At 38.8% G+C, this 17,539-nt stretch overlaps 2 protein-coding genes across 2 annotated transcripts; both read right to left on the bottom strand.

The window, feature by feature from the left end:
- Positions 1 to 737: 737 nt before the first annotated feature.
- On the bottom strand, positions 738 to 2,753 carry LOC125556819 (piggyBac transposable element-derived protein 4-like). Its single transcript, XM_048734595.1, has one exon. The coding sequence runs from the start codon at positions 2,751 to 2,753 to the stop codon at positions 738 to 740; it is 2,016 nt and encodes a 671-aa protein (XP_048590552.1).
- Positions 2,754 to 8,092: 5,339 nt separating this feature from the next.
- LOC125573692 lies at positions 8,093 to 11,835 on the bottom strand. Its single transcript, XM_048734398.1, has one exon. The coding sequence runs from the start codon at positions 11,665 to 11,667 to the stop codon at positions 10,999 to 11,001; it is 669 nt and encodes a 222-aa protein (XP_048590355.1). The 5' UTR covers positions 11,668 to 11,835; the 3' UTR covers positions 8,093 to 10,998.
- Positions 11,836 to 17,539: the final 5,704 nt, after the last annotated feature.

The raw sequence follows: 17,539 nt of genomic DNA, 5'->3' as shown, positions 1-17,539 counted from the left end.
AGAAAAAATGTAAAAATAGGAAATTTACCAAAAGACTGGAAGGTCAACCTGTTATCGTCTGGTCCAATGCTCTTTTTCATGTCATTCCCTTGGTGTATTATGCTAATATTAAGCTCTCTCGCCTCCCATTCTAAACATTCTGTCGCCATCTTTTCTCCTCCTTTTGTCTTAATCCCTGTTTACTGCCGGCTCATTGTTTAATAATCCATCGCCATAAGACCTTTCACATGGAAACCAACAATAATTTAACATAACTTAGGATCCTGACCTTTATCTTCTACCTCATGGTAGCGATTGAAAAATGGAGGGTCCGCTGACGGGATTTTATTTATACAACCGGTACAAATCGGTACAAACCGGTACAAAACCGGTACAAAACCGGTACAAAAAGGGATATCAGTAGGAAGAGTATTAAATAACTACTTAACCCTTTCATACCCAGGCTCCTGAGGCCCAAAACAAGAGCAAATGTGTGATAACGAAAGAATATTTATTGGGACAACCCAGACTTTGAAATGTACTTTATGTTATATATGAAATTAAAGCTTAAATGTTGTTCTTTACTTTAAATTAGATATTTCAGTACTCAGTACATTGGTTTGATGGAAATTGAATTTACAAAATAAGAATTTATCAAAAAATATCATACTAAAAATCAATATTTTATCTTTAGACACATAACATATAATTTCATAAAAACTAGAAAATGTCAATGCAAAAACACCTAAAAACATAGTCTATCGCCAGTACTCCACTTTTGTATGGAAATCTTTCCAACAGTTTTGATCTTTCTGCAAGCAGAGGAAGACATTACACACATTGCAATAGATGCTAGGGCGTGGCACGTAGGGAACCTTGGGTCTTCTGGCCAATGGCACATCCTTATACCTGTCAGAGTGGGTTTTTCTTATTTTCTTACTACAAACAGCACAGTTACCCTTATCCTGACGCATTTCAGGCAAATGCAAACCAACATCAGTCAGTCTTAGCTCCTCATTTCTGGGGGGTCTCTGGGCAGCATTATGGGCAACCCGCATGTTGCCAATCAAGTTCTCAGCAAGCTCTTCTCTGAACTCCAGAGAGGTTCTGATTGGTCTAGGTGTACCCTCTCTATCCTCACACTCTAACACAAAAGCATTGTGGATTGCCACCTCTACTTCATGAAACAGTACACGACGGTACCATTTCACCGTCTTTCTGATACATGTATAGTACCTAAGCATCTGGTCAGACTGGTCCACACCCCCCATATAGGCATTATAATCTTTGAGAAGGGGTGGGCAAGGAATATCGCCACTTTGTCCTCCTTCACCTGCACCTCTTCTTTTGACATTTCTTGCATGGACTGGAGCACGAACTGGAAACTCAGGGGGGTGAATTGTAGATAAAAAATATACAGCCTTGTTGTCAAGCCACCCCACTGCCAGAAGAGGTCCACACATAAGCCACTTACTACTACCCCTAGCAAGTCCTCTTGTATTCTCAAATAGAACCTCCTTTGCAAAGTTTTTTCTGTTTCCCTTTATTGTTCCACATGCATATATTTGGTTGTCAAACAAGAACTGATAGAGTTCAACACTGGTATAATAGTTGTCAGTATAGAGGTGATGTCCCATACCTTCAAGGCCTGAACACAGCTCTTTTACAACCCTTGCTGCCAGTCCAACCTCAGCTCTTTCCCCAGGATTCTTTCCAATGTACAGTTGCTGTCGGTAGACATACTTTGATTCAGAATCGGCTAGCACCCAAACCTTGATACCAAACCGGACAGGTTTGTTCGCAATAAACTGGCGAAATGATAAACGTCCTCTCCATGGAATCATGCACTCATCAATTGAAATGTTTTTGTGCAGATTGTAGGCATTTTCAAATTTAGGGAAAAGAAGATTCAAAAGTGGCTTGATTTTATGCAATTTATCATAACCAGGTTGCCCAGAAGGCACAATGTTGGAGTCATCTGAGACATGAATGTACTGTAGAATCTGAAAGAATCTGTTACGAGACATGACTTGACTGAATGAGGGAACAGTCAAGAGCCATATTTTCTTCTGCCAATACATTTTTGCCTCAGGAAGTTTAACAATTCCCATAGCAATGTTCAAGCCAAAAAAGGCCTTCATTTCATCCTGTGTTATTGGTTTCCATTGTCCACCACTAGTACCCTTGGCTCCCTTCCTCTCTGCATTCAGGTTGGTCATAGTGACGAGGCAATCCCAAACCTCTTGGTCAAAAAATAATTCAAAATACTCAAGAGCAGATTTCTCCCTCCTCTGTCCTCTATTTGCCAGCCCAACAGCATTTGTAAACGGTTTTAAAATTCTTCTGTTGACCTCTTTCGACCAAATATATTGTTGACGGCCGCCATCTTGGATTTCTCTCCTTTGTTGAACTGAAATTGCTCTGCCTCGCCTGGCACCTCTTCCTCTGCGAACCCCTCGAATAGTTCTTCGAGCATTTTGTGAACATTCACGAAGATTTCTCGCTTTCTCTTGTCGCTGATTTGTCACACTTTGACGTCGATCAAACTCTGAATCACTCGAAGAGCTGCTGGAGTCCTCATAAGAGCTTACACTTTCGACAGAATCGTCTTCTAGATCGGCTGGAATTGCCGGGAATAACGTTGGTAATTCATCTTCGCCATCCTCCGAGTCAGAAGAGTCAAAATCTGTTGTGTTTTCGTCAAAAACACTCGATAAAACTTCATCTACCGTTAGATTTCGCTGCCGATTTCTTCTCACTCTAACTGACGCCATTTTTAAATACCCCAGCTGTAAACATCAGGTCGAAAAATTGAAAAATATCACTCCAAAACACGAGAAATCGATGATCTTTGAATGTCTCAAAAGAAAATGGCTTCCTCTTACATATTTTAGTGCCCAGGCCCCTAAAAGTTCTAATTCACGGCAAATGGGTACCACAGAACTCCCTAATTATATGACAACGTGGTCAGGTAGCACTGTAGTGCTACCTGGTCCGGAAAGGGTTAATCGAGTAGAGATTTCTTGCTTATCGATAGTAATATACAAACTAGCGGTTTTAGACCGGGCGGATCAGGGCGGATCCGCCGTGGAGTCCTGGGTAACGATATTGTTAATGCAGGAAGTAACGTCACCGGCAAAAACAATGAGCTGTCTAGGCTCGCCTAGGCTTGCCCGACCGTAGTGGAACCATAATTGGGGTAGTGAAGAAACACTAGCTGTAGGTGGTTTCAAGGTGGCCTAAATAATAGGTTGCTATATAAAGAATAAACGATGATATATAGAGTATACACATGGGCTAGTATACAGTGTGGTGAAGAGGGGGGCCCATCACGAATCACGAAGTTATTTTTCAGACTTTCACGAATCACGAATTTAAAAAAGAAGCTTTCACGAATCACGGTTTTAACTTTTGCTTTTCTCATGAATATATGATTTAAATATACAATCACTTGGAGATTCAGGGCATTCAATGCAGTTTAACCGACAAATCTGTTTAATAGAACAACGCTGCGGTTGATCCACTTAAACTAACACACAATGACATGATTGTTTACTTTTACATATAAATGTATAAATAATGACGCGAAAAATACCGTTACAATCGATACGAAGTGATGATTCTACAGCTCCTGTCAAGCGAAGTTGAGCACTGTTTTGCAGTGACTCTCGTTGTAAGACTTCCACTGGAATATGTGATTTAATATATGTATATTTATCTTGAAGAAGGGGCACTTGCACGCTTGCTGGCCGCTTTTCTTACAATAGAAAATACCTCCTACCACAATCCAGTTCCATCCTCTTGATAACAGATTAATTGCATTTGTTTTTCTATCAACAATCTGGAGGACTATTTTGATAACTACAGGCAAATTTACATATGTTTTCGCAGTTACAATTTACAGCTAAATTCGTTGTTGCGCGACCTCGGCGGATCCAAGATCCTTGTCTCGTTTTTGGGAATAGCGCGTAGTCAATCAACGCCTGATCGAATTACGCTGCGAATTTTAAAATGACCGTTTCATTTCCTTTGAAAATTATTAGAATTATGATTATAACTCTAACATAATGATGGAATATGTTTTCTTTCTGGAATTACTGCACCGATGCGTAGATACAACGGCTAGTCTCAATTACCATCCGACGTCAGGCGTTGCTTGACTACGCGCTATTCCCCAAACGAGACAAGGATCTTGGACCACCGAGGTCGCCCAACAACTGAACAACGAATTCAGCTGTAAATTATTTCATGTCCATTGTGGACGAATATTAAGCATATTAAGACGAATATTAACATGCGTTAAACAAATATGGAAGACACTTACCTAGCCTGTTGACATCGATCTTATATGTTGCTGTGTTGTAGTTCCCAGTCGCATACTCTAATCTTGTTGGACAAACTATTATAGAGTACTTCAGTGACGACGTCACAAAACATTTGTCGAATTAGCAGGTCTTATTCTTGAAATTAGTATGCGTTCATATAGTCATATTATAACGTTGTGTGGATAGATACAGTGACTTGTTCTCTTCTCAATACGAGGACAGTGCTCTGTGAGAGAGCGTGACTTGGCGCCCAGACCTCGTTCTAATCGTTCTGGAGAGGAAGTTAACAAGGACCTGTTCTAGGCCGCTAGTGGTGGCCTCAGTACCGTCGTCGTCTTCTACACTACAGTCACTGTCATATTCTGAACACTGATCTACACCTTCTTGAGAATCATTGGGACAGGGGGTGTCTGCAGTTGTTACATCTGATGATCGAAGAGTAGAGACATCAACTGGTTGGCCAACCGGCAGCTCCTTTCTGTACACATTCAGGGGCATGGTACCTGCCCTGTGCTTTGTGTTGCTTTGTCGAACTGTCTGCTGGCGCACCGCCCGTCCATGTTCGTGGGCCCATTCTCTCATAGTTCTCTGATTCTTTTCCAGCATATACTTGCTTGGCATCTTCCGGAGTTTTGGTATTTTCGCCAAAGATACTTTGTGTTCTGGGACAGGGTTGTATGACTCTGTGTGCGTATAATAATACGCAGACCACTTGGTATTACGCTTGAGGGACTCGCGCATGGCACTGCCAAAATCGCGTGCGTACTCCAGAACAGTGCATGTTGGATGTTTAAAGTGACTAACTGCATGGAGATTTTCCACTTTATAGTCAAACAGTGACGACTTCCTTTAATCGCTTGAGACCTTTCTCCACTAGATTAAGGGATCTGACTGTTTTCGATGCAATCGTGCCATCGGGTCCGTTTGTTGCCTTGCGGGATCTAGAGCCTTCTGTGAATCTGTCTTTCAGATACCTGGCTCACCGTAGAACCCTTTCTTGTATAGCTAACTTTCTTGATCTTAGCATTTTTGATAAATCTCCGCTACATTCCAATTGCCTCAGTTCTTGATACTTTTTTTTTTACAATTTTCCCGCTAATGATATTCCTTATGGCCCATACTCCGGGCTGTAGATTTTTTGGTTTTCAAGGAATCTTTGACTTCGTCGACTAGAATATTCCTAAACAAAAGAGGCTTTTTCACTTGGTTGGGAAAGTGCTTTTACTTTATACCTGATGCTTCTATTTGGGCTTTTGTGCATGGGGTGGCAGCAGAAGGCGTTAGTTTTTTTGAAAGCCTCTTTTTCTGCTTCCCCATTTTAACATTGCTATTTTCAAGGCTGGCAATTTGTTGTTTTAAGCGTTTTATTGTTTTAGGTTTTTTCATTGTACTTTCTCATGCCTGGAGTGCCTGTTATTTTTACTTAAAGTGCGGGCCTGTCGGTGTTCTCTACCATCTTGGACATTTTCTTCTTTTCTCTACTTTTGCGCTGAGCCTCTGTGCTCTTTGCTCATTTTTTCCGCCAGCTCTTTTTCACTAAGTTTGGATGCTGGTGTTTAATATTTTTGCACTCGGATTGACTCCTTTTGTTGCCAACTTGAATCTTTCCCTTTTTTCGTTTGCGTTGAATCTCTGCTCTTGATTTTTCCATTTCGAATGCTTTGAATAAATAATCATGGGCATTGAGCCCTCCGCAAAAAAAAGATAGTAATTTTAATATGAAGTGATACAGAACTGGTTATCGTACTGTATTGACTTGTATAACAAGCTGAGCAAGCGATCTGTTTGAATATTTCCTTATACCAATCCAATACTAATTTTAATTTAATAATATAAAAGTCCTATTGTTTTACCAGGTATGGAGGACAGCTTATTGTAGAGAATATTTGACAACCATTTTTTTAGTCTATTCATTACCAAATAAGAGACTTCTTGTGTGGTATCATGCAAGTTTCTCCTTTCAGGTATTGTGATTTTTTATCAGCTGAAATATCTTAAGTATTCTGAAGTATTATTCATGCATGATTACATTCCAAAAAAATCAAAATTAGAAACACACACCTGTGTTTGATGCCGAGGGGACTAACAATTTGGCTTATATTGTCAAGATAAATACAGATATGTCAATATTGTATGATTTGTCTACCTTTGTCTACCTTTGACTACCTTTGAGTAGTTGTATTAGAGGTGTTGCCTTGTTATGTGGAATTGTTTTGTGGAGAGAGACTTATGCTACGTCAAAATACTCAGACTGTAGCTCATCCTGCTGCCTGCAGCTATACCCCTCCGAGTAGTCATGGACACACAGGACCTCATTAAGAGGCAGACTCTCAATGAGGTTGTCCATTTGGTCACGCTGCCGTCTTGCCATGAATGAATGGTAAGGATATTCTTTAAGAAGATTCCGAAAATAAATAACAAATTTGGTTTGCTTTGTCACCAAAGCGACTTTCTTTTTTTTTTTTTTTCTTGGCCATTTGATACAAACTTTCTTGTCGCCACATACTCGTAGTACTTTAAGATGACCTGTTTTGTGTGTCATCTGAAAGCTCCTCTGGTAGAAATTCCATCTGGTCAACTCCAAACTGGCCTCACTCCCGCTTCAGGCATTTCAACTTGTGACAGTCGAGGTGTCTGCCTTCTGGCATAAAGTTAAGTTGACTGCTGCTGTAAGGTTGGAGGGAATCTGTATGTCTGCGATACCCTGTTTTTTTTTTTTGCACAAGGATTTGCGAAACTTCATGCATTCTCTAAAAAACTCTTTGTTGCGACATGCTTTCTGCACAGACATGACCTCCTGTCTTTTTCTCTAGCTGCCTCAATGTAAAATGGCTTTAAACTATCAAATATGTGCTGCTTTATTTTGACATCATTGTGCTGCGTTAGTTGCCGTTTTAGATAATGTCTTAAAATTTCCAGGCTATTACAATAACAGAAACAGCAACGGTTTCAATGTCAATAACAAATAACAATTTTGATCAGGCTTTTACAGCAGCAGTAGCAATTTCAAGAAATCATTTATGATGGCAACAAGGTGGTATTGGAATCATTTTTGAGAACTTCACTATGTTCTACTAATGCCAGAAAGCTTTGTAGAGCATTGTTTAATGGTTTATGTCTGTATTACACCGCCAGTTGAAGGTAGAATTATATATAATACAGGACAGGTCTTGTCAATTCTCCTCTTTCTTCGTGATAACCCTAGCAACACCATTCACTGTTTTAATTATTTAGCAAGAAGGGTATTATCATTCACTCTCACCCCTAATTGTACGTTGTTGTAGGTAATTTTAAATTCTTACTATAAGTAGCTTTGCAGCAGTGATCTTCGCAGGATACTTTTGTTTTTCTTCCTGGACAGCGTCACTAACAGCTATTTTTTTCACAGAGCTCAGAAATTTCTTGACCTTCCATAGTTGTTACTGTACTCAGGTCAACATAGTTTACTATGAATAGCTTGTCTGGTTAAAAAAAAACACTATCCTAGCCTCACTATCACCTTGTAATCAATGGATAGTTTTTGCAGCTGCTGGTTTTAGAGGAAATATTAGAGAGAAAAAAGTGTTTGCCCTCCCTCTCCCTCCTTACTTACTTTATATTACTCTAGTTTACCCATATCTAATATATTGTGTGCCAGATGCATAAGCCTGCGAGAACAGATGCAGCTGTCTCTTGCATAGAATCACTTCTGGCAAGGTATCCTCTTTTTTGCAGGCTTATATATTATTATTTGTAGTAGGGTGGTTTTCATTATCCTGTAAACCAAAATTTAAGTAAAAAACCTCCTTTTAATGCAAAAAAAAGTGTGGTGGGCATCTTTTTGAATACCATTTTTTATAGGATTTTTACCTGGTGAAGCTGATGTAAGGCTTGTCTTTTTGTTGACCACTTCTAGCCTTTTCTTTTTTAGGTTTTTCTTTGCTAGTGTAACTTTTCACGTCTTTATCTGATGCATTGGTTTTCACTTCAAGTGATTTGTCATCTCTCTTTTCTTGAGACCTAACTTTAAAATTTGACGAATTTGTTTCGGTGGTTCATGTTTATATGAGCCGACGTTGATGACACCAGCCTTATTTAAAAAATGAATGCTGTTTAAAGAAAAAAAAACATGGTTTCTTGATAATCCAGAATGATAACCTCTTTTTAACATCATATTTTTTCCACTTCCATGTAATACAACTCTCCTACTATAAAAAGCAACTCTATACTGAATCTTTGACTTTTTCATGTGGATTTTTTGGATTTGTAGTGTAATAAAATATTAGCAGTCAAGATTCTTGAATGGCACACATGAATAAATAGTAATTTAGACAAAGCTTTGCTGTCTTTTCTTTCACCTTACTAAAAAGGCACACTAGCGAAAAGGAGCGGGCGTTTGTCGAAACACGCTAGCGAGCGTGTCTTAGAAGGCACGCTAGAGGGCAAGTAGCAGGCCTGTCTTTAGAATGCACGCTAGCAGGCAAACAACGGGCGTTCGTCAAGGCACTGTAGCGGGTGTTTTGAAAAGGACATAAGTTTTTACAGGATAAAGGTAGTCGTTTTGTAGAAAAAATAATTGTAAGGGGGACAAATGGTCAGGCCTTGCTTAAGAAGATATGATATTAAAGTTTAAAACCAAAATGAAAAATCAATGATGTATAACTATTACTATTTCATCGAGCTGAGTAATAATTTTTTTTAAAATAATGATTTTGTTATGGTTAGAGTGCAAGTTCGATAGTTAAAATCAATTGTTTATAATCTGAACACAATATAAATTTATGTTTTTATTGAGCTCAAAATGAAGATATGATATATAATATATTTTGTTATGGTTTGAGTTCAAAATCAAGAGTAAAGATTATATATAGTGTGAAATATTTAAATGGGCTCAAAACGAATAGAAATGTTTAGAAATAAGAAAAGATATCTCTTATTATATTTTATTATTAGAGTTTAAAATCTATTAAAATCAATTTTATTTATAAGTTGCCTTTGCTTATGTGATTACTAAAATATGGTTATATATACAATACATCTGTTTACAAAATCATTAAAACAAATATTTCCTTACAATTACTACAATATTACTAGTAAGTACAAGACAGACCATTAGCTACATTAGGTACATACAGAAATGTCCACTATGCACCATATTTAGTGGTCCATCCCTCTAGTCTAATTAGTTATGTCCCAATCTCCTTACATAATCTGCCAATGCTGCCCTAAACTGCCATGGGTACTCAGACTCAGGATTTTCTTGATTCACCAGCATCTCCAATATGGTTTAGGACACAAAGGCCACCAGAAGCCATATTCACCTCATTGCACTAATCACCAGGCACAATAACATGAGGTTAGGACAATCTCTATATTTTTTATGCGGTATGTGGTTTGATTGAGCAAGAAAAGACTATCCTATTATATCGCGATTATATCTGAATAGACGAGTGATTAACATAATTATTTCTAGCGTCACTGAGTTCATAAAACTAGCGACAGAACCGCATATTTGATTTGATTTCTGCGGGTGTTTCTGCTATTAAAGTTTAAAATCAAAATTAAAAATCAGTTATGTATAACTATTACTATTTCATTGAGCTGAGTAATAATTATTTTAAATAATGATTTTGTTATAGTTAGAGTTCAGGTTCGATATTTAAAATCAATTGTTTATAATCTGCCGTTTGGCCGCCTTACCTTCGTTTTTCTACAATAAAAATAAATCCCTGCTCCTACGGTGGTAAGAACAGTTGTTCCCACCAGATAGGGATGATCTTTTATAATTTGTGGTATCATATCATTTTCGTAATCAATATCACGCCTAACTTTGAAAAAGTCGGAAAAAAGGGAGAAGAGTCGGGGTAATTAGCTATTATGACGTAAAATATTACGAAAGCCTCCTTGGGCAGCGAGCAAATTTACTAGTTTTAACTTCTTAATAAATCTTTTCTTATTTCTACATTTTAAATTTAGATCCGTCATGTTTTCTTTTTGAATAACTATGATGAAATGGACATGGAATGAAGGATTGTAATGGCGGCTCGCAAGCTTTAGTAAGAGGACTGCATGGGAAAAAGGAGCATGGATAACATTTTCCAAACGTCTGCCCTCTACCCTCTACCAGCAGTATTAGGCATTTTAAGTTAACTTAAGACACTCGACAAACAAACAAACAAAAAACGCGCAAAATAAAAATTAGAATGAAAGATAAAGGAAAACCATCCACTCTTTCTCAATGACACAAGACATTAAGGTAATGCATGTAGTTTTTTACAGTATTTGCGCTCTAAACGAGTACTTTTAACATTTCACATCTATTAGATAAGGACTTTTTAAGAAACTGTTGATTGTTTCCCGAACGCTAGAATCGCGCTTTTTGAAATGGTAAAAAAAGAAAAAAAATTATTTCCATCGCCGTGGCTAAATCTTATTAGGCCAATATTGAAAACTGAATTAAATAATACAAGGTGGAAGGAGCGCTTTTTTTTTTAAGGAAAAAAAATGTTTTTTTTTACAAATGAATATCGCGATACTGTCACATTGAATAGCGTCAAGCAGAACGATAACAAAGAACTGATAGATGAAAACGGGCAACTTACCATGGCCGCTTGTTGCAAAATCTTTCTCCTGCTTTACTACATCCTCACTCTTAAAGAAATTTACAAATATTTAAATCAGATTTGCTCCAGAAACAGGGAGGAGAAATGATCCTTCACAGTCCTGATACGTGCCTGCAAGACACGAGAATTGCATCATCTGTAGCTGGTGGTTCGTTTGTAACTCGTGTTGCCCTTGCTGCTCTTTGCCATTTTAGGTTTTCCAACTCTTCTTCCTTCTTTCTCTTTTCTGCATCCTTCTTTTGATCAGCCTCTTGGCGTTTAAGAAATGCATCATCTTGCTCTCTCTTCAACTGAGAACATTCAGCGGATGTACCTAGCAAATTGTCTTTAAGACCTTCTTTACCAGCTGATTCATTTGCATCATCGTCTACCACCACAGTTTCAACAGGAGAACTACCTGTACCCCCTTTTTTCTTTTCCTTGGTCATCAGGTAGAATCTTGCTCTTGTAAGACCATGTATAACATAATATTCCTCAACTGTGAATGATTTATTTTGAAAAGCTTCACCTTTGAAGTTCCCCAAATAGATTTCAAAGTTGTCCTCTTGACCAGAAATAAATAACTTCAAGGCTTCTTGAAGGATCTTTCTGCCTGTTGCTTGTTTACTAACTGATATCGATCTTGTACCACCACCTCGTGGAGCCCTAACTGCTTTATAGCCCTTTGAACCTTCTGCATAGTTCAACCACCCCAAAGTTATAATCCTGGTTGAGTTTTTTGAAGTTGAAGAAGGCGTCTTCCCTAGAGCTGAAGAGGGCATCCTCCCTTTCCTGCGACTGGTTAACTTTCTTTCCTCCTTTCCTTTGTCTAACTGAGCAATGAGAATTCTTTTTCTTTCGTCATTTGCCTTTGATTTTGTATTGCCGAGAAAAGAACTACAGAATGCCCTTAGGGCATAGACATCACCTCTGCTCTCACTCCATAGTCCTCAGATAACTCCTTGTCACTCATATGAGATAATGCCATAGCATCCATCTGTAAAGCGAATAAATTATGTTGCAATGAAACTCCACTCCATCTCCCTCCACTACTTAGGGATACAATAATAATTTATATAGCCTGCACAAGGCAGACTCCTCATATTTCTGAAATGCCGACTTGAAATCGGACCCCCGAAAAATAGTGAGTTGCAGATTTGGCCGAATAAATTCCAAATGACATAGTTTGTCCAGAAATTAAACGAGGTCTCTGATTGAGAAATTATGTGAAAGTCATATAATATAATTATAATATGCATATGGTTGTAAGTGTCGCAGGTAAATTACAAAATGACGGGACCAAGGAGAGGACCATGAGGAGCAATCAGAGAACCCCTCAAGGATTCTGCGATTTAACCACATAAATTCCATACTGATGACGTAGTTTATCCAGAAATTAATTTTCAGGGGTCCGAATTCACGCCAGCTCCCGGCTCGAAATATGAGTAGTCTGCCTTTCACAGGCTATTATTTATCCTAAAAAAAATTGATTGGCCAAATATCAGTAAAATATATTATCATTCAATAATTCCTTGATTTCTAATTTAAACAAAGAGAAAACAGATAAAGTTTTTTAAGATTTTTTTTTCTGTGGAACTAGTTGCACCAAACCAGGGTGCAACAAGAAAAGTAGGGCAAAAAAATACAATACATACTGTAACTGTACATTTTAATATATCAAAATCTGTCCCGAAATTCACAGCGATAATGGTGACAAGTAAAAACAGTAAAAATTAACGTACGTGTATAAGAAACTTAGATTGTAAGAATACGCTGAACAGGTTCTATAATTTATGTAACAGCGAGTGATTGTATTAATGTGGAAATATGACCCATTTCGTGATAATGAATAGCAATACCATTATATTAATGTATATGTTAAAACAAGTTATTGCTTTTGAACAAAATTAAATATTGCTGCTTTTTTTGTTGCAGATTTTTCCACATTAATTCACTTCATAAGCGTTCAGTTTTACTTTCTTTGTTGTGAGGTTAATCATTTCCAATTGATGAATGGGTCGCTCCTCTAGCAAAATGTGCTCTGGGAAGGGCGTGTGGAAATAAAGCTGTCCAGACAAACCTCCATAACCAGACAAACACACTTCTGTGGCGAGTACTGAGTCAGCCGGCGACTAAACTGGTAAATGAATACACGAAACACCACCATTATACATCGGAAGGAAGTGCATTCGCCAATGCCAACAAAGTCCTTGTGAAATCCGCTTTCAAGTTACGTGGTTATGGTTTAGCTTCACTGATCTCAACAGTTCCAGCATTCGGTTAAGAAAAAAAAACACTTTATCGCACTGAAACAAATACCAATTTCCCAACTTGAGATTGAAGTTTCCTTTTCGTGCAGGATTTGCACAGGATTTGATAGCGGCTGTCAGCAGAGGTTTCTCCTGCGGACACAAACCAACAAGACCGTGAAAGAACAGACTTGCGACACGGATAAGTGAACTGATAGAAACAAACAGAAAAAAGCTCTGCTAGCAGGGTACATAAATCGCGTATTGCTGCTCACTCAAATGAAATATAATAAAAATTCGTAGCGCAGTATTCTAACTTATTGTTGAGGGCTTGCCTTTCATCCAAGGAAAAAGAGACTCGGATAGCGAGGCTCATGTATTTTTATTATATTTCATTTGAGTGAGCAGCAAAACGCGATTTAAGTCGTCGTACTTCTTAGGCTATGTAGCTGAGATGAATCTTGCTGTGCGGTCAAACCTGAGGGTAGACAACGCGAGCCAAGGCTTTTGCCGTTTAGTCGACTTAAGCTTGCGTGGATGTTTACCTACTCTTCACCAACTCTCTGTATGCTCGTCTTCCGACGTTTCGTTGCCGAACGCAGAACGCAGGTACTTGATTCTGAGGTTGGACCTGGCCGCTCTCCTTTCCTTCCTCACGGAGCAAAAAAAGGCGGTTCTCCTCAAGCAGGCTCTCGACGTTTCGTGAAAGCTCCAGTATATGGCCCTGTGTCACCTTGGACTTCTTACAGCCACCGACAGCCAGGGTGTTTGGTCGAGCGCCTCGTTCTTTGGTCTTTGCTTTTGGAGTCCTGTGCACCTTGCCGACCCACCCCCGAAACCAAACTCCAAAACGTCCAAACCAGCATCCAAAACTGCCGACGTTGTTGCTTGTAATGGAAACAGTGATGGTGCCAATAACGACAAGTAAACAGGAACAAGAAGCATTATTGTCCGGTCCAAAAAACGCACTAAGAATCCTATTTTTCCTATGTTGAGGAACTTGATATTTTCTCTCCTAGAGAAGGCCTATAAGCTTCCGCTCCTATTCGGCAAGAAGTTTCTGGTCAGCCTTTTTCACCACTGCCTTGCCGTCTTCGTTTCCCTTTGTTGTATATGATATACTCTGTTTAAAATCTGCTATTAACTTCTATAGTGTTCCCCCTCATCTCTATCCCATCGAGACTTTTCTCTCCAGCTGTTTAAGGCAATAGATGTCTGGATATTCTCATGTTTTGTGGTGTTTAGCGATACTTTGCTCGTCGAGTTTGGCTGCCATGCTACCAGTTCGTTTGGCTGTCTCCTCGAGAACTTCATCCAATGGCAATCTATGTTTGCAGTTGTTTTTGGATGAGTGCCGTTTGCTGGCTGGCCATCAACTGTCTGCCTGCTCCTTAGCCATTCTCTCCATCTCCATCCTTCTTTAATGCTATTCCACCCTCTCTCAATTCATTTTCCACGGCAGCCTTCGTTTTTAGGTACTCGATCGCATCTCCACCCGATTCCCTTTTTTTTTGTCCTTCACCAGCTTGTGATGTTGCAGGCCTTTCTATCCGACTCATGGCCTTATGTCCGATGTGGCTTTTCCTCTTGCCTTTGAAGCCTTCTTAAATCCTTAGGCGTCTGTGAATAGGCTCCTCTCTTTCAACGAGCTCTTCTCTGAGCGAGTCACGCTTGTTAACTGTTCTTTCTCCTGCGTTCCTCTGCTTCATAAATTATCCTCTAATCAGATTCCAACTTTCTCTCAAACTCCTTTTTGCTTTGAGCAAATTTTCCCAAGGTCTGGGCAATCAGTTAAACTAGGTTAAGTAGCAAGCCTGAATAAAAAAGCCGCTTCATTTTTGTTGTTTTTTTGTATTGTTTTTTAAATTTTCCTCAAAAGAAAATGTCTGACAAATTGGTACCGAATTTGGACCGTTGGGAGGCCTGTGGCGACGTCACAACCATGGTACGGCGCGAAATTTCAGTGTTGAATCATATAGGAGATCCGAAATTCAAAACCCCAGAAATCAGTCGAATAATGGCATCGTCGATCGAAAGTACCGGGCCAAGTGGCTTAGCTCACAGCTCACAGACCTTAGATGCCAGCATCTGAAAATAGTGGGATTGCATGGTCTCTCCAGTTCGCAAAATATATAAAGCGTAGAGCTTATTTTTGAAGGATAAGGATTTTGTTTGAATATTTATCGGCTGATCCCCAGACAGTTATCGCGTAGGAGATATGTGGTACAATCAATAAATGGTAAATTTGTTTGTTATTTTGCGGTGAGGAAAATGTCTGAGTTTTGCACAACCCTACGGTCTTACTGATTTTAAGTATCCTTAATCATATAAGCTTATTCTACACAAAGGAAAGTCCACAGAAAAAAAAGGCGGCAAGAGACAATATAAACTTGGTCTCCAGTCATATGAATAAGCATATATGATTTTCTTTCTTTTCTGTGGACTTTCCTTTGTGTAGAATTCTACCCTGTTTACGAGCACTTTGCATTTTGTCGAAAACATTACTTTTTCTAATCGTAATTTTCGTAGTTTCGTACTAGGGTCGCCGTTGATCTATCTGCTACTAAAGCGGAGAGTAGAACAGCCTCTAAACTTTGCCAAACCAGAGCCTTTTCCAGCAACTGATATACCTTCAAGCTGTTTGTCCAAATCCAGCACTTGTACCAGGATAGGAAACCTTCGCTCCTTTGCTTGAGTTAATGGTTTCTTGAAACGTTATTGAGATTTGGCTCTTCCCCTTCTTCCCTTTCATCCCGTATAACCGGGCATGAGTGTTCTTCTTAATAGATATATTCAGGCTTTGCCTAAAGCGGAGCCCAACAGTTATTGTTGGTATATATAAAGTACAAATATTGTCGGTTAGATATCCTAGAGTTGTTTACAATGGAACTACCACAAGTGTGATAGATAAAAAGTTAATTTCAAAATTATTGCATTGCAAGGTTAATTCAGAATTGCGCAATTTACATCGAATAAAATTTTTCCAATGTCAAAATAAGAAACTTAATTGGTAATCCAGGAGGCTGTATCAGAGAAATCAAGAACTTCCAGGGTGGATATTTGACTTCGGTTACACAATAGGGGGTGGGAGAGGGAGGGGAGGGTGTTTAATGCCCATTTTACCAAAAAATAATGTCTATAAATTTATGTTTGTATACCTACACGTGAAACTGAATGAACTGCAACTGTATGATTACCTCTAGTATGTGGCAAATCCTTGATTGCGTTGCCCTTTTTGTCCAGGATTATGAGAGGAGCTAGCTTCCCTCGTTCTGCCAGCTAATCTTTTGCTGAATCTTGATTGTATCAACAGTTATATCCTCACACTGCGGTTGCACGTCACTCAGATTTCGCATGATGGGAAACAAGTCAATTATTGAGCCATCAGAGCCAATGACACAAAACTGAATCGCTAATGCTATTGGACTTTGTTTTGTCGCTAATGAAAGAGAATCCTGGCGCTGGCCTCCTTCCCTGCCTGCGGAGGCTTGTACTAGGAACACTCAAGGTAGCTCGATTTAATCGACTTAAACCAGTAGGAGGAAAGCCATTCGAAGAAAATGTAGAAGAGGCCCCTTCCTGGGATGATGACTGGTTGTTTTGGCCACCAAACGCGATCACCTCTCCTTTGTCGCAGCAATCCGGCAAAACGATATGCCCAGATTCATCGGGCGAAATGTTTTGAACCCTTCCACCGTTATGTACTTTAACATGAAGACCACCTTCTTGGACATCAAAGAAACGAGACAGCATCTTTTTGTGAAGTCCCCTGAATTCGTAGAAAAACATCCTTGCACCTATCGGAAAAGGCAAAGCACATGGATGGAAGGCAAGGCAAAAAGGTCATGTAATGTCGCGACAGGATAAAGATATAGCGACTTCCTATTGGCTAAATGTATAAAGTGGCCCGCCTTTATACAATATTACGCCATTGATTGAAAGAGACTGCCCCACGTGGGGAATCCTCGGTGGAAATGTGTACTAAACTATTTTGAATCCTCGTCGGAAATGTGTCCTAAACAATTTTGACGACCCGGAATTCTGAAATTCAGAATTTGGCTAGTTGGAATTGGAATTTCAGAAAGTCAAATTGAAAGAATTTTTAAAACCAGAAATTATAATATGCAAAATTTGGCTAAACACATTTGGTAAAAGATGTTATTAAAAACTTTAAAATTATTGGAATGATTTACTGAAAACCGAAATGAAAATGAAATGCAATTGCCACAAGGTACACTCATATTTATTAATAATGTAATCTGTTTATTATTTGTTCATCAACACTATTATTCAAGCTTCCAAAGTAAGATCCTTTATAAAAGTTTTTTTTTATATAAAGTTTTTGGTTGATTCTACTAGGTATGAGTTTACAACATAAAAGTAAAACTTAACTAACTAGATATAT

This window comes from Nematostella vectensis, chromosome 11 (assembly GCF_932526225.1).
Source record: "Nematostella vectensis chromosome 11, jaNemVect1.1, whole genome shotgun sequence".
Lineage (NCBI taxonomy): Eukaryota > Metazoa > Cnidaria > Anthozoa > Actiniaria > Edwardsiidae > Nematostella > Nematostella vectensis.
Note: the sequence above shows the minus strand (reverse complement) of the source record. Positions and strands in the feature narration are given on the sequence as shown.

Excerpts from the sequence above, each read along its gene's own strand:
- LOC125556819 (XM_048734595.1), bottom strand. The coding sequence starts at position 2,753 with ATGGCGTCAGTTAGAGTGAGAAGAAATCGGCAGCGAAATCTAACGGTA.
- LOC125573692 (XM_048734398.1), bottom strand. The coding sequence starts at position 11,667 with ATGCCCTCTTCAGCTCTAGGGAAGACGCCTTCTTCAACTTCAAAAAAC.